The sequence below is a fragment of the Drosophila yakuba genome, chromosome 2R (assembly GCF_016746365.2).
Source record: "Drosophila yakuba strain Tai18E2 chromosome 2R, Prin_Dyak_Tai18E2_2.1, whole genome shotgun sequence".
In the NCBI taxonomy this organism is placed as follows: Eukaryota; Metazoa; Arthropoda; class Insecta; order Diptera; family Drosophilidae; genus Drosophila; species Drosophila yakuba.
The window spans coordinates 14,750,840-14,772,720 of NC_052528.2; the positions used below are offsets into that span (position 1 = coordinate 14,750,840).

A 21,881-nucleotide genomic window follows, 5' to 3' on the forward strand; every position below is an offset into this window, starting at 1 on the left:
TTAGAACTATTATCCAATAAATTACAATACAATTCCAAGCAAGTTACGCAGTAGGATTGCAGGACATAAGACATAGGTTTCTTCTTAAAATTTAGAAGTAAAATTGAATATTATTTATATATATTAATCATTTCGTGATATATTTTTTCGTGAATTCACGATGTAAATTATTCTAGAACTGTTATCTCTTGATTATATCTTAGAGCTAAGGTTACGCAGCAAAATATTGAATTTATTCCTCTATTCCTCTCGGGAACTTAGGGCTTCTACGAGAGCTGAATTTCTTGTATTAGTTTCAGTAATCGTTCTAAGTTTTTCGACCGACCTGGTGATTTTCCATATGCAGCAAAATATACATTCCTTAAACTAAACATGAACAAAATAAAAAATCAATTTGCATCGGCCGGGAATCGAACCCGGGCCGCCCGCGTGGCAGGCGAGCATTCTACCACTGAACCACCGATGCTCTTGCTTAAAAGAAAACAAACCGAACAGATGGATTCTGCTCGACTTGAACCAACAACCTGTTGGCGTTGGGGGATTCCTGTCACTTAGAAGCCTCCCTCCAAGTTGACTCCGTGGCGCAACGGTAGCGCGTCCGACTCCAGATCGGAAGGTTGCGTGTTCAAATCACGTCGGGGTCATGCAAGTCCTTGGTGATTGACACTTTTTTTATTTGTGTATATATTTTAATAAAATCCTTTTGCTTAACGGTGTTTAAATAGATAATTTATTGTATAATTAATAAGCAGCTTTGACTCACTACAAGCAACGTCATATACATAATGAGCATATAATTTTAACATTTAAAATCATCCAATATACTTTGGTCCCTTTCGAAGAACATCATGAATGTAACTCTTTATATAGGTTAACATACATAACTATAGATTTGATTAATTTTATGTGAACGTTTATAAATTGTAAATTCCCTAAACAATTTGCCATGATTTATTATCAGTTGTTTCCTTATTGCACAATGCATAACTCGTATGTATACGTTGTAAAAATGATCGTTCAAGTGCCATAAAACTGCATTAAAATTGAACATAAAATTACCCAACACCAGAATTCAAATCTCGATCTCTTTGAATCTCGCTTTTCATTACATTCGTCTATCTAAAAAACGTTTTTTGCTAACAAAAATTTTCAACAATTTTTACACAAATCAACAAGGAAAATGGCTGCAATCATTGCACTAATTAAATCAAATCAATCCTAAAAAACATAAACTAATGGACCCTGTGTTTCGTTTCGTTTCATTTTTGTTTGTTTGTATATAAGCGCCTCCAAAAATATTGTAGGGGTTTTAGTTGGTCTCGGATTTCAGTTTCGTCCTATAGTGTCCACTCTATTTGCTATTGACTAAGTTCAGGAACTCCTCCCGGGTCTTGGGATCGTCTCGGAACACGCCCAGCATAGTTGAGGTAACAGTTTTGCTGTTGATTTTCTGCACGCCTCGCATCACCATGCACATGTGGCTGTATAAAAAGTAAATTATAAGAGTCTAAAAAATATATATGGATATTTTTGAAAACTTACACTCCCTCTACTACAACTGCGACTCCAGCAGGTTGCACAGCCTGAGTCACGGCCACTGCGATCTGCTTAGTCAAGCGCTCCTGTACTTGCAGGCGACGCGCAAATATTTCCACAATGCTATGGGATAGCAAATTGCATGAACGGTCAGTCAGGTTACTATTCTATATTCTTACAAGGTGTATCTTACCGTGCCAATTTGCTGAGTCCGAGAATCTTGTTGCACGGCAAGTAACCGATTGATACCTTGCCGTAGAAAGGCACCAAATGATGCTCGCACATGGAGAACATTTCAATGTCCTTGACTACGACCATTTCGTCATGATCCTCGTCGAACACGGCTCCGTTGAGAACATCTTTAAAAGAATTAAAATTAATTATTAAACCAAAAAAAGCATATACTTTGGTCTGACCCCGACGTGATTTGAACACGCAACCTTCCGATCTGGAGTCGGACGCGCTACCGTTGCGCCACGGAGTCGTTATTGAAATGTCCGCCCAATGTCCCACAAACACGAAGCTACTCAAATGCCTTTTCTTTGCTACTCGTGATTTATGGCGCGCGTAATTCTTGTTAGATTTATTTGCTGCATAACTGAATACTGAATGTTAAGTTCAAGCGACTGTGAGTGCTAAAGTGGTTGCTTACTGAGTGTGTGTGTGTGTGTGTTGGGAGGAGGGGTTGACTTGACTTGATGGCTTATGGTTCTTGTGGAGTGTGAGCTTTCGCCACACTCGTTTTAAACGATGTGCTCTTGAGATTCCCCCATTCCTCGAATAGAAGCCGTACCCGCACCGCACACCCACTTTCCCGCTCTTAATATACAGACCGGAAAGCTTCAGTGCGTTTCCTGACCAACCAGCCAACCAGCCAAGTAGCCAAAGCAACCAAGCACCCAGTGAGCCATCCAACAAACAATCATCAACACAAGCATCATGTGGGGGGGAGCTCCCCCAACGTCAGATTGGCAAGTCACGTTGACTCGTTGACTTCTTGGGTTCTTTGAATTCGGGTTAAACACAATCCAACCCATTCTATTGCCGATGCCGAAGGCTATTCACTTTCGTTCAACGAATTTAGCTTTTAAATGGTCTGGTGTTGCTGTTGATCTTAAATTTACATGCCATTTTATTTGACAAACTGTAGAACCTGATTTCTCGGGCAACCGGTTAGGTATGCTGGTAGTCATATAATTCGCAATTCTTTTTGTTTTCGTTTTTGTTTTTCAAATGACTCGCATTGATTACATGACAAGTTCAAAAGCGACTGCAAGTGGAAATGCAGGTCAACCTTAAGACTCAAAACTTCACTAGTTAATATTCTCTTATATTATAGGATTTTCGATGGCTCCACTTGATTGTAATCCGAAACCCGAAATCGCTAATGGGTGCTCCTATGTATGTTCATTGGCTTTATCTCTCGAGTGGTAATTACACTAATGCACTATAGCGGACCGAGGAACCCCCGTAAATGGTGGAGTACTCGAGTGATTCACCGACATGAAACTAGTTTCCCGCTCACTGGGAATACCAGGATGAGCAACTCCGATCACTGACCTGGTGCTAATTGAATGCCCCAAATGAGACGTGCTTACCCTCGAGACTCTGGTCATAGCCCTTGGTGAAGTACAGCATGGCCTTGGCCGCCCGCTCCGGTGTCTTGATCAGTCCCTGGCGGTCGGGATTCTCGCCCAGGCCGCCCAAAAGGAGACGGTACGAGCGGGCCATGTCCGGGAGTAGGGCCTCTCGCGTTGGTGGCTTGTGGTCCAGCTCCAGGTCGTGGTGGAACGTGCACTTCTCGTGGCCTGTAAATGGGAAGACGAATAGAAACATGATGAGTATCGTTATCATTCGAGATAGGGAGGCATTGCCCCTCTTCGGCGGCTGTGTGTGGCTGTCTAAGTACTATCCCATATTCTGAGGCACATCTGTGACCTCTGAACCGAAACACGAACCCACTACTGATAGGCGTACGGTTTATGCTCACAAAGAGTTTGTCTTGCGCTCTACCTACTAGTTCATTGATTAACTGAATCGGTCGCAGCATCGCTCTAGATCCCCTCACCTGGCCCTGGACCACTACCCACCACTACCTGGCGTTGTCGATGTACGCGGTGTCATTGGTGTTTTCGGTTGTGTACCATCGCTATCCGGACTGCTGCCGTTCGTCTTCAGGATGAGGCGGGGTCTCTGATTGCCGGACACCGGGACGAGAGTAGAAGCTGGAGCCACCTCCTCGACGGGCGTGCCCGCAATGGCAGTGGACTGCTCCGTCTGGGGCTGCGGCCTGTCCGCCAGCGAAGAGGTGCCCGAGGTGCTACTTGTTGAGCAGACGCTGTTGTTGCGACCGCGCGATAGGATGTGGGCCTGCGGGAAGTTGGTGTCGTCGATGGCATCGTTCAGCTCGCTGGCACTCATCTCGGACAGTTGGCGGGTGAAGCTCATGGCGGCGCGGCTACTCAGGCTTGTTTGCCACTCGAACGGAACTCAATTTGACTGCTGACTGGCTCGCTGGCACACAATCTTCGAACTTGGTCGCACTTTTTTGCTCAATATTTTCCTAGCTAGTGTCTCTCTACGCTTTTCTCAGCTGGACTTTGTCTTCGCGTGCTGGCGCTTCGGGGAGCTCTGCTCTTCTGGTGGCTGCTGTGGCCAGCGGTGGCAATAAGAACCTCTCGAGCGAAGCTTTGAGCGGCAGAAAGCTCCAACCAACAGCCCCCACAACCACCGCCCACCGCCGGGCAAGCTCTGCTCCGAGTGGCGCTAACCGGAGATTAGATGAGCGCCACAAAGCCGAGCTGAGCGCAGGCCCACAGTTTGGCATCCAGTGGCTCTAAAACTGCACACGAACTTGTTGCTCTGCCAGGAGGCGCCAGAACTACAGCACTAGCCACGAAAATAGCGCCATCAAATGTAAAAATGTAATTTCTGTGGTAGGTTTACTTTACTGTTAAGATTTTAGTAGAAATTCATAGAAATCAACAAACTAATGAAGTGCAGCATTCACCTTAATATATCGAGAAATATTAGAAAGAGTGTGTTATTCCTTCATCCCCAAACGTGCACTTTGTCCCTGGCGCCAGCTTATTTCCCAACTATTGTTTGCATATCCTTGAGTCTTGCCATCGGAACCACCTAACTTGGGGCCAGACGTCAAAGTGTAATTTATTTCAACTTTCCAGAGAAGTAGTCAGACTCGAAACGAGCTAATCTCCCAAATTTGAACCCACCATCCACCCGTCCGCTCCTCCATCCACGTTGGAGAACCAAAGTCATGGCGCACCGCCTCCAACTCCGCAGCGATGACTTCGACGTAATCGGCGCGGTGCCGCGCGATCTGTCGGTGATTAAGAACTTCCTGAAGCGGGACTGTGCCATCAAGAAACTGATTGACATCGAGGAGGAGTTCCTGCAGGAGTGCGTATTGCGTGGCCAGGATCCCATGAAGCTCAAGGGTAAAAGTGGCAGCGAAATTGTGTCACGTGGTAGCGGGCAGGGATCCAATGTAACCGAACCCAAACCGGATCCCTGTGCTAGTAAAACCCCGGAGAACACATTGGCGTCCGACTACTGTGATCCCTGTCGACGACTCAAGACGTCCGTGGTTCTCGAAGAGGTACCAGCTGTGTTGTAGTTTATTATTTCTATGATTTATACATTGATCCAACCATTACCCATCAACTATTAGCTTACGAAGCCAGCCATCACAAATCCGGTGTTCAACAAATCCCTGCCGCCGTACTTTGATGCAGAGAGCGTGATGGGCAAGTCGTTGCCCGTGAAGTTCCGTTTCCGGCGCAAGTTCAACAAATGCGATCAGGAGAGGGCCGGCAACCTGATGTGCACCACCACACCGAGCACCAATGTGGTTGTGCTGACCAACTGCTGCGACGTGATGGTCTGGCCCAGTCAGCGGGTGGCCCAGATGAACCGAGTGCCGGTCACCATGCTGACGGGCGAGGGCGATCTCACGGAGTACATGCTGGAGGAGGAGACCATCATGTGAGGGAATGGATGGGTGCAGCTTTCTGGCATACAACATACAGGTCAATAAAGCGTTAACCCCATTGGGAAGTGTCCTTATTCTGTTCGTGAAACCTTACATCCCAACTTATTGGGCTTCCATTGAAAGTATCTGTGCCCCAGCTGGTCAGATTTGGTTATTCTCTGCATACACTCGGAATTTCATTTGTACATGCAAATTTTTCGGCTTTTATCGCGAGCAGACTGAGCACATTTCTTGTTTATGGCATGGAGTTGAAGGTTGTTCATTTTATACATACATATGTACGAATATGTCCTGAGATGTGGATTTTTGTGTGTTCTAAAACCACAAGATAGTTTTCACTTAGCTCACTGATGGAAGCACATTAAAACCTCCCACCGCTGTTAAGGGTCGAATAAATCAGTTGGGAATAGCACAGGCTGGCTTAGTTTACATAAATCTAAGACAGCTGCAGATGATCGTTAAAGATTGTGTGACGTAGTTACAGTGATACCTGGCTAGTGCTTACTTGTGCAACACTCCTGCAAAAACGATGACTTAACAGATGGCTGGAATTGAAATCATATTGAAAAGTAGAATGCAAGTCGTAGGGATGCAATGGGTTTGTTCCGGAGTGGTCGACCCGTATTTCCCATGCAATGCAATTAAACCATCATTAACATTTTCCACAGGGCAGGTGTTGTCTCCGGCTCTCTGGGCCGCAATTACCCATTACGGCATCTGATCTGAATCAGGAATGCATTTCCCATTCACTGCCGTGGGGTTCGGGGATTCCGAACTGGCAGGGTTGCCATCGCCACGCAGAATTTTTTAAGTGCCTCAATTAGCTTGGATCGCCTCGGCTCTCAGTTAGCCAGCTTGATTCAGTCTTTTTTATTGACCGCAATCGCTCAAATGTGAAGTACTGCGGCCAGGCCTATTAGTCACCATCGCCGACAGACACCAGCTCAAAACTGAGGGGCAATCGAAGAAACTGAAACTAAAGCTGAATTGAACTGAACTGAACTGAACTGAACTGAGCTGAAACGGCAAAAGGCAAGCGGCTAAGGCCCACGAATCGAAACCGTTTGGAGCGCCGTACTCGCAATTAAACACTTTTTTAACCTTCACAAAAGTAGTTCAGGTCTTTGTACCCTCCCCTCATCCAACCACCCTACGTTTTGGCCAAATCAAATCAAACCAAATCAAATACCGGATCACAAGCCGAAGGGGTTTATGTTTATGTCTTTGCCACTGCCTCTGCCATTGTCTTTGGCTCATGGCCCAGAGTTCCAGTTCCAGAGCACTACACACATATGTAGCTCTCGTTGAATCTGCCGATCCAATCCATTCAGCCAAGTGCCATGTACCGAGCAAATCTTTCAATGTCAATGTCAATAAGCCCAGTCAGTGCCAGAGCTAGTAGCTCTCATTTTATTGGCATGGACACAACAAGAGTTACTCTCGATATCCGGCACTGCGTGTGGTTTGCATATGGGACAGAAATCGTAGTTCTCGAATCTCTGCGGTTTATGTACTCGGATTTATGTGGACCCAGCATCGCCGGAAATCGGAATCTTCGCATTATGCGCATCTGATTGCATTTCAATCGCTAGCCAAGTAACCTATGTGTGATGCAATATCGCAGCACGATTGCATTGCGGCGGTGTTAGCCAGTTCAAGGGGTTGTATTACCCGGAAACTAGATCGACTTTACTGGCTACCAAGGGTTAGCTTCGAATTCTTCAGCAATACGTGCAGGAATTCGGAAGAAATAAGAAGATAACTGAAAGACAAGGGTGAATCATCCTTTAAAGCCTTTTTCTTGATCGTCTCAGCAAACGTTAATAACAATTTTCCTATTAAAAATAATTAAGTGAATCACTCCAAGTCCAAGAACTTCGAAATGAAAAGATGCTAGCCAATGCACTTGTGGAATATCAATCATATAATGGGACTTTCTCATATGAGAGCTTTAGATAATTTCTAAAATTTAAATCACATTGCAGAAACTAAAATAAAAGTCCCTTAAATGACGGAATGCATATGATCATAGGAAAGGAGCTATGATAATACCATATCCATAGCAAATTTAAGATATATTTTAACTGTATCCAAACAACCCACTAAGCACATACAAGTACGCATGTTCCTCCGATCAGGAAGAGTTCCCCATGCTCCCGATTGCTGACGTCTTCCGGAGAACTCACCGCTTCCATTGCTGGCCAGCTCCATGTTGAGCATTTCCAGTTTCAGCTGCTGGCTGTTTTTGGAGACCGTAAGATCGGTTCCGGATGTGGCGGCGGAGGCTTCGCCCGTGGGGATCGTGGCAACGGCAACGGCATCCGCGGCACCCTCGCCATTCTGGCCACTGCCACTTTGCTCGCTGGTCTGGGGCTTCATGCTGACTTGGTGATTAGGTGGAGATTTGTTGGGTTGATTAGGCTCGGAACGGTTTGAACTATGATCTCAAGTTTTTGGGGCTTGAAACGCGGATTGCGGATTGCGTATTGCGGATTTTTATATTTGGCGCGCTCGCTCCGAATCTATCTGCCGACTAAACTGCCCGAGATTTAGTTGTAACCTTTTATTTATGTAAAATCGAAAGTTCTGCCGCGAGAGGCAGAGCGAGCGAGAGCCCCAGCACCATAATGCTCGACAGTTTTATCATTTTGTTCGCTAACTGTAATTGCTCTCCGGCTGGGGGGCTTTGGAGCTTTTGGCTCTCGGCTCCGGTTTAAGCTCCACAGCTGGGTGGTCCGAGGACTCCAGGAAATCGAAACAGAATTTGGTTACTTGTTTGGCGGTCAAAGCATTTGCGAAATATATATATAAGCATATTTTGGTATAACCCGTGGCAGAGTAAACATTTCCAAAATATAACAAAAAGAAGAAAAAATGATAACAAGAAAACATGGCCATTAAGAAAACGTTGGCGCCTGGCTTTGGACCCCGGTGCAATAATTTCGATTTGATAACCCCGCTGCGACTGCATCGTAAACGGGTCGTTAGCAATTATAAGGCGATGATAGCGTTCGATTTGCAACAACAAAATCATTTTTCAGGCTAAATCGTGCACGCCAGAAATTTGTTCGGTCAACGCGGTTCATTTGCAGCCCGATTGCGAGCCCCTGAAATTGAATTACGGCGGGAATCTCGTCCAGAAGACGGATCATGATTTATTATGATTAACGGAACATGCCTTTCGATTGCAAGCAACACACCATAGTTATTCCATTTGTATCAGTAATGTCATAAAATCACAATATAGCCGCTGCCCAATTAGCTTACCTAGGTTTTGGATTAAATCTGCTGAATGGAGGTTAACTAAAAGATTTCAGAACACTTTTATCTCATTATAAAATGTATGTTTTATTTTACATTTTGTTGGCTGACCCTGTTTGCTAGTGTACTTCACGATCACAATAGCAACAAGTGCAGACCACTTAGTTCTAAATTTGCAGCTTAACTAATCCGGATACAATCACAGGTATAGATACGAATACAGCTGCAAGAGCAAAACTCGCGCTGCGCTTGCGCCCTTGCGCCGCCTTGAGCGGCCAGTTAGTCATGCCCGCGAAATTATAAATAATATTAATTAGCCATTAATTGGACATTTACGTCCGATTTGCATGGCAGCCAAAAAAAATAATTTTACTTTTAAATTTTCCAGCATTGCCGATGTGATCCGCATTTAATGGCATTCAATGTCATTAGCTGACGGCTGTGCGTTTGAATTATTCCCGGAAGGCAGTCGACAAAGAGCCGGTTGGCGGAGCACCTTCCACATCTTACAGCTCCTGCACCTCACCGCCAACGCCTTGTTTGCCCTGAGCCTGCCGCTCCAGCTTCTCCTGCTCCATGTTCTCCAGCTGGGCGAGGGTCAGCAGCGAGATGCCCAGCTGATCCTCCCGGGTGAACGGTTGCGCCATACGCCTCAGCCAACGGCGGGCCAACTGCACGGCCTCCTCCGTGCTCAGGTTGCAGAAGCTGTCCACCAAGTGCTCTTGGATCCACTTGGGCAGACGCGACCTTTTGTCGTGGCGCGAGAAGCGCTTGTCCGCGAAGATCATGATGCCGTAGTCCGTCTTGCCGCGCAGCGCACGGCCCACGCACTGTGCCGCATGACGCATGGCATCGAAGGTCAGGAAGTCGTTCTCACGTATCTGAAACTGATCCCGCAGGTAGTCCAACCGGGCCTTCAGAATCCGCGACTGCGTGTACACGTAGGGGATGCCGAACATGAGCACCGCGCGACCATAATGATGGTCGAAATCCACACCCTCGGAGACCTTGCCACGCGCCACAGCCAACAGCACTGCTCCACGACCACAATCGCAAGCCTGCAAGTCGAAATGGGAGGATTGATTGGGGTTAGTCAACTTTACAAGCAATCTGTGTATACCCTATTCATTAAGCGATTGAGTTCAATATCGTATTGTGAGCAAACATAACATTTAAAAACCACAAAATGGGAACATCATTGCGGTAAGACTTTTTACACATGCATTATAATCATACTCTAGTTAATCAAATAGTTCTATTGTTTATATCCAAATGCTCATCGGACTTGTCGAAAAATGTCATGTGATCTAAGAAAGAGTGAAAATCCCTGCGTACTAATGGAATCAACATGATCCAACCACCAAGGGCGCGGATCATAATGAGAGCGAGGCTGCTGTGTCAAGCACATTTGGTAAGAAGCCATAGCAATCCAATCGTGGTTTTCTAAGAATTGAAAGCATATATCTCACCTTAACATAGTTCATCAGGGCGTAGCTCGTCTCGGCATTGTCCTGAGTCTCAATGAATAGAAGCTTGTACCGCAGCAAGGTGTCGACGATTCCCTGATCATACCAGGAGGCCACCACCGACTCCAAGTACAAATACGAGGTGAAGAAGCATACAATACCGTCCGGTACTGTCTTTGCCACCTCCACCAACAGCTGGCCATAGTTTCGGATGACTGCGGTGTCTTCTCGCGTCTCGAACTTGGAAGAAATGGTCACCTGGTCGTTGCCCTTCGATACAATCTGTTTTGAACGAAGACTTTAATAATTGCTTTGTCCAATTGGTGGAATAAATAATAACTACCATAGGAAGAAGACATGGACGGGCCAGTGTCATGGTAAAGCTGCTCATGACCACTGGATCGAAATCGAGTATCTTCGGGTACATGTCCATCGGTGACAAAGTGCCCGATGTGATGACCACGGTTTGGAATCTCGAAAATACCGGAGCCATGGCAATCGAAGAGTCTAGGCAACTAAAGTGTAGAATGGGATTCGAAACAGTCGGCGTTTTATCGTCGAAGGGTTCTATAATGATTGTGAAGCCCTTTGTGTAGGTGGACACCAGGGTGGCAAAATGTGTAATCTAAAAATGGGTAATACATAAATATCGCTATGGCGCTTCATCGAAATTAAAAACCCACCAAGGTAAGGGCTCCATACTCGGTCAAATCACTGATCTCAAGCGTACGCAGCAGACTGGACAAGCGCTCAGCGCAGAACCGCAGAGGTTTTCGCTCTATACAAATTTTTGTGGATATATCCTTAAGAAAGCCCGCAGGCGACTCCTGGACGACATGATGAACGCGCAGTCTCGTCTTTATATACTCAATGAATCGACGCAAAAAGCTAAGGAAATGATCGGCGTTCCTAATGTTTCCGGGCACCACCTCGGTTAGGACATCGTTTGGCAGGACCGGATTGGCCAGGATCATGTCCGTGTCGCGTTGAACACTGGCATCCTTCAGGCCCTGAACCATGCGTTGATACTCCTCGTTCAGGCGATTTGTGTCCTCTTCGCGAATGCTATTAATGACAAACATTTATAAATCCGCATTAGTCCCATGGCCTGGACAACTTACTCCTGTACCAGTTTGGTAAGCTGGTTCAAAGCGTTCGTGCTTCGCTCCACGGTGCGTCTGTTGATCTTCACACTCATCGAATCGATGCAAACGTTGTCGATGTTGTGCGCCTCATCAAAAACTACGCAAGACTCGCGACTCATCTCCTTCGATACCACCTGGGCAATCTTTGGATCTAACAGATAGTGGTAACTGTATACCACAATGTGAGCATGGGCAATCTGGTAAAGATTTCAAATCAAGTTTCGTCAGCGCAATGTTTTAATATCCCAATACCCACAGCATAACGAGCCAAAAAGTAGGGACACCAGTTGCGCGCCCGTCCGTATTCCTTGAGATCATCGATGCTGTAGACGCCGACCGGCAATGTGGACTCCTTGCCCTCCATACTAAATCCCTCAAAGTACTGGCCTACAAGTCAGCAGTTTAAATGGTGGTTAAATGCGTATATCAAGTATCCTTACAGATGGGCGTCTCGGCGTCCATCTCGTGCCGCTCACGAATGTAGCTGGCGGTAAGTCCGTAGCATTTGCCGTCCACGGCTTTGCCCTCGCGCTCCTTGCTGACCTCCGGATGGATGCACATGTTCTTTCTTGAGCTAAGCACCAGACCGGTAAGTGGTGGTGGATTGGGGCAGTTGCGCTCGTAGTAAACCATTAGGTTCTGCAGCTCGGCGATGACCTTTTCGATTTCGGGGACAGTACGCGAGCAGTAGATCAGCTTGCGAACAGTCTCCGGATGCTCCACCATGTAGGCCACGATCAGGGAGAGGAGGGTGGCCGTCTTCCCCGTTCCCGAGGGCATCTCCAACAGGCAGTGGCCCTTGGCGTCCAGACTGCGCTTAAGTTCAAGCATGTAGGCATACTGTTCCGGGTAGATGTACTCGTACGGAAAGTACACCAGCAGGCCGTCCACGCTGAGCCTGTGAATTGGATTGTTAGTGGAGCACTTTCATTCATCCCGTCCTGCCACTTACTTCATTTTTCTCCTATTTCGGGATAATCTGCAATCCTTTTTGTTTCAAAACAAGCGTGACCGGTCGACCAGACCGCTAGAATTTACCGGTCTCTCAAAAATATACTAAAATATACCACTGAATATACACTGGTCTACAAACAATATACTTAATTTTATGCTAACAGTCCAGGCCCTGTTTTTAGAAGTTCCATTATCTTTATTGAAAATTAATCTTAATTATGAGAGTTTATTAATTGCTATGCATTTCAAAAGTGGAAAGTCGATTACAGTAAGCAATATTTTTGATTTTTTATCGAACAGTGTAATAATGTTTTTAGTGTTTTCTCTGGAGCCCTGTGGTATCTTTAAACGGTCGAGCGAGGGTCACATTAATATTAAACCCTGTAATTTTGACCAAAGTTTAGTTACTTCAATTTATTTATTTACCTAAACACTACATCCCTTAAAACCATGGACGACTTGAATCCGCTGGCGGGAACGGCTCACCTCCTGGAAGAGGTTGACAGTGAGTACATCCATTTAAGAGAAAGCCCAGTCGGTGAAAGTCGGATCATTGCAGAGAAACTGATGGTCCTATTGAGAGACGGACGGACTCTGATTGGATACCTGCGATCCGTGGACCAGTTCGCTAACCTGGTACTGCAGCGCACCATCGAGCGGATACATGTGGGCAACGAGTACGGCGACATTCCCCGCGGAGTCTTCATCATTCGCGGCGAGAATGTGGTGCTGCTGGGTGAAATTGTAAGCTTAACTTGATTCTTTAACATGACTGATTAAGACCCTCTAAATATGCCTGATAGGACCGTGAGAAGGAGCAAAAACTGCCACTCAAAGAGATATCCGTTGACGAAATCCTGGACGCACAGCGTAGGGAACAGGAGCAGCGGCAGGAGAAACACCGCCTGGTATCCAAGGCACTAAAGGAACGAGGCCTGGCCGTAGATGCCAACATAATCAACGAGGACTTTTGCTAAGACTTCAAACTCTTCCTAAGCACATAGTTAGATTAAGCTCAAAAGATTTTCGTCACTTTGTATATTTGTACTGCATTAAAAAACTATGTTAAAACCTATGTAAATATTGCATGTAACCTGCTTAGCCCGATCCGCCCGCACCCGACCCCGTTCCGCTCTCCTCCAGCAGTATATACTTCTCCAGAATCTGGTACATCTCCACCTTGGCCTTGATCTTGTGCACGCGCGACAGTTGACGCAAGTAAGCGGCGATTGATTTGCAAAAGAAGTCGTCCTCCGTTTCGGAGGTTTTTTGAGGGATGACGGCCGGCGGATTGGTTAATTCTGGGGCGGAATGCTCTCGCTCCTGATTTACATTGGGCGGCATACAGACCAAGTAGTTCAGATCCGCCTGGTTAGACTCCACAGGTTCGGGTGCGGATGTCACCTTTGGATCAGCGGATTCCGGATGAATTGTGACCACTTTAACCTTCTGCTCGCACTCCGTATCGCCAAGAAACTCGTCGTAGCTCTCCTGTTCGGGCTCCTGGCCATCGTCCGCCTCCACGAGCACCGAATACGTTTCGGACTGCGTGGTATGAGACTCCAGCTTAGCGTCGTATTCGTGTTGCTCCTCGCCCTCGTCGTAAGCTTGCGAACCATGATCCTCGATCAAGGTGTCTGTATCCAGGGGCAGGCGGATGCGACGGCGACGCTGTAACTCAACCTTCATCCACCCGGTTGGCTTTTGTTCCCGATCCCGTTCGCGTCCTCGGCGCTCGCGTCTCTTGCGCACAAACTCTCGTAAGAAATCCATCTTCCGAAAGAAGTCATTGTGGCCAAACTCGCCGGACGGATGCAGGCGCTTTTGCTTGAGCTCCCGAGAGTAGCGATCCCGCAGACACGTCCACCGTCGTCGAGCGTCTGAAATGGAGATGTTTAGCAAATCCGCCACTTTAGCCCAGTCCTCCTCCTTGCGCTGAGACAGCCGGAAGGAGGGCAGCTGGGGATCGTACAGCGACGGCGTATCGCGGATGGTTTGTATTAGGAGGATATCCGAATCGTCCAGAGGACGGTGGTTTGAGCTCATTTTATTTTGTTTAATATATATATTTTTATTATTCCACCAGTGTTGCCATATGGCTTGTTATCGACGCAATGCGAAAAAATACCGATTATTTATAAATGGTAGTTTATTTTTAAATATTGGGTTTAATTCAAAATAACATAATTTTATTGGCTCAACCATTAGTCTTTTTTTCAATTTAGATTATACGATTTCGTACTAATAATAAATTGAAGGTTCAAAATTTTAAGAATTAGAATGGTAAGCGGTAATTATATATATATTGTTGAATTTCAAAAGAGAAATTGAATTCCATGTTAAATTGAAAAAATTTTAGAAGACCCTACTTAATACTGAAATTATATGCTTCACAAGCGGTCACACTCCCGGTTACATGCGCTTAACAGCATATTTTTTGAAAATGCCATGGAAAATGTCAACTTTACAGGTGTGGCAACGCTGCAGGCTATAGGGCAGCCATTTTTTTCACGCTTAGTAAAAAGTTTTTTAAAAGCCGTGGAAACCGCAGAAAGGTCGAAAAAATAGCTTTTCGCCAGTTTAAAACGATTGTGTGGACCAACCAAAGTATGCAAAACTAAACATTGTGTGTGCGCGCCGTGAGTGAACCAAACAATTGAACATGGAAACCGTGGTTGCCTTCAACAATGAGGTAAGCTATAGATTCTTTTGCAACGAGGTGCGTTATGGAGCAGCCGGCGTGGTTACACAATGTCCGGCTGAAGTCGGGATTAGGATTGTCCAATGTGCATATACAGATCCTCCTTGAGGCGCAGGCAGAGCACCAAATTTTCACCGACCAGCGCCGCACAGGGTTGCGTTCTGGCCAGCAACCGATAACGATAACTCCTTGTCCCAGATATCCGTAAACTATATCTGTATAAACTAAATCATCCTTTCTCGTAGCTCTCCGGACTCTATGACAGCCGACCGCCCATTTCCAAGGCGAAGATGGCCGCCATCACCAAGTCGGCGATGCGGGCCATTAAGCTGTACAAGCACGTCGTCCAGAGTGTGGAGAAGTTCATCTTGAAGTGCAAGCCGGAGTACAAGGTGCCCGGGCTGTATGTAATCGACTCGATAGTGCGGCAGTCGCGCCACCAGTATGGCATGGACAAGGACCTGTTCGCCCCCCGGTTCCAGCGGAATCTCACGGAGACCTTTGCCAACCTGTTTCGGTGTGCTCCGGAGGATAAGAGTCGAATCATCCGGGTGTTGAACCTGTGGCAGAAAAACAACGTCTTCAAGTCCGAGGTCATCCAGCCAATCTTCGACCTGGCCGACCCGAACCACCCCATCTACCACCAGATGCCTCCAGTGGGTGGCGGCGGAGGACAGGGCGGCGTGGGTCCGGGACCCAGCAGCAGCGGAGCTCTTAGCCTGGCGGACATATCTAGTGGTCCGAACGGACTAAACAGCTCCGGAATGGAGCTGAGCATGAACAGCTCTGTGGGGGACGATAAGATGGGCGGTGCCATGCCCGACCTGTCGGTAAGTGATGCTTTTGGTTGAGGCTTCTACAGGTGTCTAGTATTGGAATATGGCTAACTAACATCGTCTATAATTCTGCTGCATTTACATTTCTCTGTCTCTCATGTCTTGCCCACTAACCGCACATTTTGCCATTCGCTCAATCGCTAGCTGGGCCATGAGAAGTTCGGCGGTGGCAGCAGTAGCTCCAAGCGTCACTACTCGGAGCAACACTACTCCAAACGCCAGTCGGGGGCCTCGTGCTCGTCCAAGACCAGCAAGTCACATCATCACAAACGGGAATATGGCAAGAGCTCGCACGACCTCGACTACCAGGTGCGGGAGATTATCGAGGACGAAGATGACGGCCTGCAGATGCTAATGGCCGATGATCACCACTGCATGGGCGACGACTCACCGCCCACTTCATCAAACCTGTTAGACGTATGGCGAATCCCATTAACATAACCCTTTCATTTAAATAGTTTGGCTTATCTTTAGTTTCTATTTGTTGCTTTTGTCGCATACTGTAGATCGATCCCATTTTTAATAACCTTGATATACCTTTGCAGGAGAAGAAGATCAAGCAGCTGCTGAACAATCCCAATGTGCTGCGGCAGCTCCATACGCTGCAAAACTTTCAAAATTTGAAGCCGCAGGAGGAGAACCAGAAGCATCGCTATCAGGACGAGGCACTGCAGCAGCATTTCCAGAACGTAATGAAGGTACATCGCATAAGTTTACTTCGGTATCCACATTTTCATAACGATTTGCTTTCAGGGAAATTCTGGTATGCCGCCGGGCATGGGAATGGGCATGGGCATGAGTATGAACGACAGCATGGACCTCAACAAGGATGTCGAGTTCATATCGGAGCAACAGACCATAGAGGTATACCCTTCAACTTTTCTAATCTATCTAAGTTCCTGGGGTCGGCTTGTGTATGCTTTTTGCCATGACTTGGCTATCAATGTTGGTTTAAAGCATAAACATATTAGATGTAAAATGGGTGATGCTATTTGCCTTGTGCTGACGTGCAGTTGAACCTGGATATGTGCTAAAAATGTTGTTATAGCTGACTGGGGTATAAGCGTGTTCGAATCCAAATACATTCAACTAGTTGTTACGGGGTCGTCTTGCACTATTTAATCAATAACTTTATCACTATATACTGTTAATATGCAATCAATTTGATTCGCAATCCATACAAAATTAACTTTATTATTTTGTGAAAAACGTTTATTCAAAAGCTGATGCCTTTAAGCAATTTCAACATAAGTTTTTAAGTCGATCTGTACGGGACACACATAAATTTGAACTATAAAACAATTGCCAATATTTGAATAAGTCAATCCAATAGTAAAATATTAAAAAATATGTATTATAATGAAGCGAAAGGTAAGGTTTTAAAATCCACGTAATATCCGGCGGAACAACCTGTTACCCGATGCTAGAAAAACGTTTGGTAAGTTCCTAATATGTAAATAAAAATGTTGCTCGAAAACGCAAATTGCCAATTAGTCCGAAATAACTATATGAATCAAAGTTGAAAGCGAAACAGAACCACACGTCAACACACGCCAAAGAATGCAGTTTATTCAGTCGATAATAACGTATTTCCTTCCCCTGTGGCGAGCCACTAATCCATTCCCAATCCCAAATCCGCTCTATCCCACTGAATTTTTATTCTTACCAAAATGTTAACATTTTTATCACGTATCACTCTCAAATTTCTTGCAAACACTCCCATCTCCGCTAGGTGATCAATCTGGATGGTGGCGATTCGCGCAGCCCAACGCCCGACCGTGATCGCTACAAGCGCAGCCGCCGGAGCAGTCGAAGCCGCTCAAGATCTCCGCGAGGACGAGGCGCCGGAGGAGGCACCGGCAACGATCGACGGCGGCGTGGCTCTCGTTCCCGATCGCGCAGCCGATCCCCACGTTCCAGCCGGCGACGCGGATCAAGGGACCGGGATCGCATGGATCGAAGCAACCGGGACAAGGAGCGGGATCGCGAGCACGAGCGTGAACGACGCAAGAAGGGATTGCCGGACATCAAAAAGGAGCATCTCAGTGGTAACTATGAAGGAAAATTCCTAAATGGATATTAAAGGCTAGAAGATAGAGGTCCTTAAGATCCATTTGTAATGCTTGCTTTTCTGTTCTTTTGTTTTTTTTTTTGTTTTTGATAAACCTAAAGATTTTCTTCCTTTTCTCTGCAGCTCCTTTGGCTCGGTTGATGTGTGTGTGTTTCGCTTTAGTGGTTCTTGATCTTTAAATATCTGGAACATTTTTAATACTCCCCCCCTATACAATATGCGTTTTCGAGCAATGTTTTTGAGATCAAATTTACATACATATTACATAGGGATATCCTCATATCCAGATGCAGACAAACGTTTTTCTAGTGTGATATATAGTCTATTCATTGATAAAAACTAATCAGCTCTGATAATCAACCAAAATCACCAATAACTGGCTTCTCAATGAAGTACATATATCAGTAAACTTTTCTTTAATTTAATACGTGTTTAGTTTAATATTTGGTGATTATAATAAGAATAAGAAAATTGAAAACCAAACAATATCTTACCAGTGGCACTCACACCTCAACAAGGCAAATGGGCATTTATGATGTTCACACACTAAAACCTAATGTGGCATCCCAATCACTTATGCTTTCAGTATGCAGCACTACGCTGTGGGTGGGCCACCTGTCTAAGCTTGTTTACCAGGAGGAGCTGTCCGACACCTTTGGCGAGTATGGCGACATAGTGAGCATCGACCAGATTGTGCCGCGTGGATGCGCGTTTATTGTAATGAACCGGCGCCAGGACGCACACAAGGCGATGCAAGCGCTGAAGAACCACAAACTGCAGGGACGCGCCATCACCATTTCATGGGCCGCCGGCAAGGGTGTGAAAAGCAAGGAGTGGAAGGACTTTTGGGACCTTGAACTTGGTGTTACTTACATTCCTTGGTCCAAACTCAGTTCGGATACGGACTTTGACGCCCTGGAGGAGGGTGGTATGTTTGATGAGGACACCATGCCCATACAAATGAAGCAGAAGATCAACCAGGCCAAGAATGCGGGCAAGGATCAAAAAGGTCCATCCATTGCGGAGGCAGCTGGGGCGCCAAGTGTTGGTGTTCCACCACCAAGTCTGATATTTGGCATTGACACAACTCAACCGCCACCGGTTGGTCCAGTCGGCCCAGTGGGTCCTCCACCTGGGCCGGGAGCTCCACCTCCGGGGCTCATGGGTATGGTCAGGGGACAATTTCCGATGGCGCCACCCATGGGCATTAATATGCCACCCCCCATAATGATGCCGCCAACAAACATGCCGCCACCGATGATGATGCCAACGACCAACATGCCTCCTCCAATGATGATGCCACCGGCAATGATGCCTCCTGGCTTTCCAGGTAGATAATAAGCTCGTAAAACTGAACTTCCAGCTGATTTTAAGTTGCCTACAGGCATTGGAGGACCTCCACATCCTATGGGTTTGCCACCAGGAGCTCCGTTTCCTCCGCCTGGAGCTGTAGCACCACCCATCTCTAGCGCAGGGCCGATTAGCAACAGTGGCAACGTGAGCGATGATCAAATGGACATTGAAATGGACCTGGAGGACGCCCCACCTTTGCCCCCGCAACAGCAAGCCAACTTTAATCCGTCCCCCAACAATGTGGAACTATCACCGGCTGCCATGGCCAACGAGATGTTCCAGCAGCGGGACAGGGAGCGCGATCGTGATAGGGATCGCTCCAGGGGACCGGGCAACTCACGTTGGGGCGGACGCGATGATGTTGTTGAAGCGGCAGAACGCTGGCGCGCCGAAAATGGAGGTGGAGGTGGTGGTCCGGGATCTGGACCTGGACCGAACGCAGCCTTTAACGAGGCACGAGCGCGTCTGAACCTTAATCCTATTGACCACGGGATGCAAAGACCCGACTTTATGGGTGAGTAGACTTAAGAAATATGAACCATTGCAGCTTATTAAACTAAAATGGTGTTACAGATTTTGATAATCGCGGTGGACCGGGTGGACCTCGAGGTATGGGACCGCGTGGAAACCATAACGGTGGCCCCGGAGGCGACTTTTTCCCGCCCAACATGAATCAAAACCGATTTAATCAGCCCACCAGCTTGATGCAGATGCGCATTCCGCCCCCGGCCGCCTTTAACCAGCGCATGGGTGGTCCAGCTGGTAACGGTGGCAACGGCGTTGGGCCCATGTTCATGCGAAACCAAGGAGGCGGCCCAGGTGGTGGTGGACCCGGCGGTGGCCCTGGTGGACGTCAACAGGGACCAGGTGAGAAACGTGAATTGAGTAGGGACCGTAATTCAAAGAAGGCAAAACGAAAAATGAATTTTACATTATGATTTCTAACCATTTCACTATTTTGTTTACTAAATGTATACCAAAATAATGAATTAAATATATCTTTAACCTGTTTGATTTTATTTTTTTTTTTGTTTAGAAAAACTTGTAATTGCATCTGTATATGAAAACTTTATTTAAGCTAATTCGTACCATTTATTCTTACGTGCCTTTCAGGTTTCTTTAATCCTCGGAACCCATTTAATGACAACCAACGAGGACGTGGAGGTCAAGGCGGAGGCGGAGGTCGCGGCGTGGGCGGGGGTGGAGGTGGCGGTCCTGGAGGTCGCGGACGTTGGAGCGACGATGAGGACGAGGGCGGAAACAACTTCAAGCGGCGAGGCGGTCCAGGTGGGCCAGGCGGTAACAGATTCCGTGGCGAGCGTGGAGGCGAAATGATGGACGACCGTCGTGGTAACAACTCACGTGGAGGACGCGGAGGTCCGCGGGAGGATCGTGAACGTCCAGGCTTTGGAAACAGACGGGGCTCGCGAGACGACAGCAACCGCCACTCTATAAGTTCCACGGATGATGGCAGCAAGTCGGCTTCTGAAACGGAACCCAAGCCCAAAAACACTGAAACCGCATTAGGGACCACAAACACTGGTGCGCCAGCTGCGTCCAATAGAGTGGATACCGAGGAGGATTGGGATCAGGAGCTTCAAGACTATGAGGCGAGAATGGAAAAGAAGCCAGGGGAACAAGCAACTCAGTCTGCTAACAGTCCGCCACAGGAAAAGGTGCCGGCGGAGAATCAAAACTTTGCAAAGCCAGCAGACGTGACCGGCGATCCTTTGGTACAGAAATCACAAACTGAAACCGCCTGCACGCCCCTTTATGACGAACTGCCACCGCCAGCAGTCACACAGACACCAACTCAGCCCTCGAAAGAAGATGAAGGTTCTCCGCCCCGCCCGGTGCCGCAAGTCATTGAAACCGAGGCTGCGCCCCATGAGGAATCGGTTCCAGCTCCAGCGCCGGCTGCTGAACTTCAAACGGAGGCTCCATTCGCGGAGGAACCAAAAGCTGTAGCTGCTTCCGCCGATGTCGAAACCGATGCTGATCCATAGGCGACAGACAGATCAAATGAGAAACAAACTCATTATTGAGCAAATTCAAGATAAATTGTAATTTATGATTTTCCTTATCAAGTAACTTAAGTGTAACTCCATACATGCGAAAATTTTACCATTTTTAACCTGAGATTACGCAGCATTTGTTGACGAGAGGGGGTCGGACCGGACGCTTTTAAAACCAGATTCAGTTAATTCGCGTAATTTAATTTATCGTACAATAGGAACCACAACTACCAAGGAATTCGTGGAGCAACAGATACACAGAGTTATAGCAAATAATTAGCAAAGGAAACGGATTGTATGGACAGGAAATTGACAGGGGAGCTTGTGGGGAAGTAGAAGCCCAATCATAAACAAATCAGCAATCGCAAAACTTGAAATGTTTATTATTTTGTTATGTATTTAGTTTTAAGAGTATATTTAACACTCAAATTGTTTCTAATGCGCAGATTCTAGGTACACGCATATTAATGTACAATTCAAATATACCTATATTATCGGATACTATAAAATAAAAAATGAAAATCATCTGTT

General features: G+C 46.7%; 6 protein-coding genes, 1 long non-coding RNA gene and 3 other non-coding genes across 18 annotated transcripts; 5 read left to right on the top strand and 5 right to left on the bottom strand.

Moving 5' to 3' along the window:
* Nucleotides 1–395: 395 nt before the first annotated feature.
* Trnag-gcc lies at nt 396–466 on the bottom strand. Its single transcript has one exon. It is a non-coding gene; the product is annotated as a tRNA-Gly (tRNA).
* Nucleotides 467–572: 106 nt separating this feature from the next.
* On the top strand, nt 573–644 carry Trnaw-cca. The gene has a single exon. It is a non-coding gene; the product is annotated as a tRNA-Trp (tRNA).
* Nucleotides 645–707: 63 nt separating this feature from the next.
* Nucleotides 708–8,094, bottom strand: LOC6530675 (GTP cyclohydrolase 1). Of its 4 annotated transcripts, none has more exons than XM_002091535.4 (5): nt 7,735–8,094; nt 3,135–3,344; nt 1,730–1,895; nt 1,543–1,659; nt 708–1,481 (listed from the first exon to the last, which is right to left on the bottom strand). In XM_002091535.4, the coding sequence occupies exons 1-5, from the start codon at nt 7,925–7,927 to the stop codon at nt 1,352–1,354; spliced, it is 816 nt and encodes a 271-aa protein (XP_002091571.1). In that variant the 5' UTR covers nt 7,928–8,094; the 3' UTR covers nt 708–1,351. The 4 variants fall into 4 exon arrangements, with proteins under 4 accessions (XP_002091571.1, XP_015051862.1, XP_015051861.1 ...); XM_015196376.2 differs by lacking the exon at nt 7,735–8,094 and adding an exon at nt 3,627–4,178; XM_015196375.2 differs by lacking the exon at nt 7,735–8,094 and adding an exon at nt 3,681–4,177.
* Trnaw-cca lies at nt 1,949–2,020 on the bottom strand. Its single transcript has one exon. It is a non-coding gene; the product is annotated as a tRNA-Trp (tRNA).
* LOC6530677 lies at nt 4,701–5,606 on the top strand. Its single transcript, XM_002091536.4, has 2 exons — nt 4,701–5,155; nt 5,228–5,606. The coding sequence occupies exons 1-2, from the start codon at nt 4,814–4,816 to the stop codon at nt 5,543–5,545; spliced, it is 660 nt and encodes a 219-aa protein (XP_002091572.1). The 5' UTR covers nt 4,701–4,813; the 3' UTR covers nt 5,546–5,606.
* Nucleotides 8,095–8,287: 193 nt separating the features above from the next.
* On the top strand, nt 8,288–10,430 carry LOC120321249. 3 transcript variants are annotated; one of them, XR_005560851.1, is made up of 4 exons: nt 8,288–8,369; nt 9,198–10,012; nt 10,063–10,220; nt 10,289–10,430. It is a non-coding gene; the product is annotated as an uncharacterized LOC120321249 (long non-coding RNA). The 3 variants fall into 3 exon arrangements; XR_005560849.1 differs by lacking the exon at nt 8,288–8,369 and adding an exon at nt 8,380–8,528 and having other exon boundaries at nt 8,590–10,012; XR_005560850.1 differs by lacking the exon at nt 8,288–8,369 and adding an exon at nt 8,873–9,014.
* Nucleotides 9,200–12,478, bottom strand: LOC6530678 (general transcription and DNA repair factor IIH helicase subunit XPD). Its single transcript, XM_002091537.3, has 8 exons — nt 12,373–12,478; nt 11,861–12,318; nt 11,677–11,807; nt 11,397–11,617; nt 10,959–11,340; nt 10,619–10,900; nt 10,279–10,557; nt 9,200–9,867 (listed from the first exon to the last, which is right to left on the bottom strand). The coding sequence occupies exons 1-8, from the start codon at nt 12,375–12,377 to the stop codon at nt 9,316–9,318; spliced, it is 2,310 nt and encodes a 769-aa protein (XP_002091573.1). The 5' UTR covers nt 12,378–12,478; the 3' UTR covers nt 9,200–9,315.
* Nucleotides 12,479–12,720: 242 nt separating this feature from the next.
* On the top strand, nt 12,721–13,449 carry LOC6530679 (U6 snRNA-associated Sm-like protein LSm1). Its single transcript, XM_002091538.3, has 3 exons — nt 12,721–12,879; nt 12,934–13,118; nt 13,178–13,449. Exons 1-3 carry the CDS (start codon nt 12,825–12,827, stop codon nt 13,349–13,351), a joined length of 414 nt encoding a protein of 137 aa, XP_002091574.1. The 5' UTR covers nt 12,721–12,824; the 3' UTR covers nt 13,352–13,449.
* LOC6530680 lies at nt 13,398–14,480 on the bottom strand. Of its 2 annotated transcripts, XM_039373416.2 has the most exons (2): nt 14,347–14,480; nt 13,398–14,254 (listed from the first exon to the last, which is right to left on the bottom strand). In XM_039373416.2, exon 2 carries the CDS (start codon nt 14,145–14,147, stop codon nt 13,473–13,475), a length of 675 nt encoding a protein of 224 aa, XP_039229350.1. In that variant the 5' UTR covers nt 14,148–14,254; nt 14,347–14,480; the 3' UTR covers nt 13,398–13,472. The 2 variants fall into 2 exon arrangements, with proteins under 2 accessions (XP_039229350.1, XP_002091575.1); XM_002091539.3 differs by having other exon boundaries at nt 13,398–14,479.
* A 347-nt stretch (nt 14,481–14,827) lies between these two features.
* On the top strand, nt 14,828–21,875 carry LOC6530681 (SR-related and CTD-associated factor 4). Of its 3 annotated transcripts, XM_002091540.4 has the most exons (10): nt 14,831–15,066; nt 15,321–15,905; nt 16,056–16,328; nt 16,457–16,609; nt 16,665–16,775; nt 17,644–17,959; nt 18,569–19,312; nt 19,367–19,849; nt 19,909–20,202; nt 20,449–21,875. In XM_002091540.4, exons 1-10 carry the CDS (start codon nt 15,037–15,039, stop codon nt 21,339–21,341), a joined length of 3,882 nt encoding a protein of 1,293 aa, XP_002091576.1. In that variant the 5' UTR covers nt 14,831–15,036; the 3' UTR covers nt 21,342–21,875. The 3 variants fall into 3 exon arrangements, with proteins under 3 accessions (XP_015052734.1, XP_002091576.1, XP_015052733.1); XM_015197247.3 differs by lacking the exon at nt 16,056–16,328 and having other exon boundaries at nt 14,832–15,066; XM_015197248.2 differs by lacking the exons at nt 17,644–17,959; nt 19,367–19,849; nt 19,909–20,202; nt 20,449–21,875 and having other exon boundaries at nt 14,828–15,066; nt 18,569–18,803.
* Nucleotides 21,876–21,881: the final 6 nt, after the last annotated feature.

Coding starts and splice junctions, on each gene's coding strand:
- LOC6530675 (XM_015196376.2), bottom strand. CDS start 3,984: ATGAGCTTCACCCGCCAACTGTCCGAGATGAGTGCCAGCGAGCTGAAC. Junction 1,660..1,729: donor GGACTCAGCAAATTGGCACG/GTAAGATACACC, acceptor GCTATCCCATAG/CATTGTGGAAATATTTGCGC. Junction 1,482..1,542: donor GCAGTTGTAGTAGAGGGAGT/GTAAGTTTTCAA, acceptor CTTTTTATACAG/CCACATGTGCATGGTGATGC.
- LOC6530677 (XM_002091536.4), top strand. CDS start 4,814: ATGGCGCACCGCCTCCAACTCCGCAGCGATGACTTCGACGTAATCGGC. Junction 5,156..5,227: donor CGTCCGTGGTTCTCGAAGAG/GTACCAGCTGTG, acceptor ATCAACTATTAG/CTTACGAAGCCAGCCATCAC.
- LOC6530678 (XM_002091537.3), bottom strand. Junction 11,341..11,396: donor CTTACCAAACTGGTACAGGA/GTAAGTTGTCCA, acceptor TGTCATTAATAG/CATTCGCGAAGAGGACACAA. Junction 10,901..10,958: donor AGTATGGAGCCCTTACCTTG/GTGGGTTTTTAA, acceptor ACCCATTTTTAG/ATTACACATTTTGCCACCCT.
- LOC6530679 (XM_002091538.3), top strand. CDS start 12,825: ATGGACGACTTGAATCCGCTGGCGGGAACGGCTCACCTCCTGGAAGAG. Junction 12,880..12,933: donor CCTCCTGGAAGAGGTTGACA/GTGAGTACATCC, acceptor GGATCATTGCAG/AGAAACTGATGGTCCTATTG. Junction 13,119..13,177: donor TGGTGCTGCTGGGTGAAATT/GTAAGCTTAACT, acceptor TATGCCTGATAG/GACCGTGAGAAGGAGCAAAA.
- LOC6530680 (XM_002091539.3), bottom strand. CDS start 14,420: ATGAGCTCAAACCACCGTCCTCTGGACGATTCGGATATCCTCCTAATA.
- LOC6530681 (XM_002091540.4), top strand. CDS start 15,037: ATGGAAACCGTGGTTGCCTTCAACAATGAG. Junction 15,067..15,320: donor TGGTTGCCTTCAACAATGAG/GTAAGCTATAGA, acceptor CCTTTCTCGTAG/CTCTCCGGACTCTATGACAG. Junction 16,610..16,664: donor ATTTCCAGAACGTAATGAAG/GTACATCGCATA, acceptor ATTTGCTTTCAG/GGAAATTCTGGTATGCCGCC.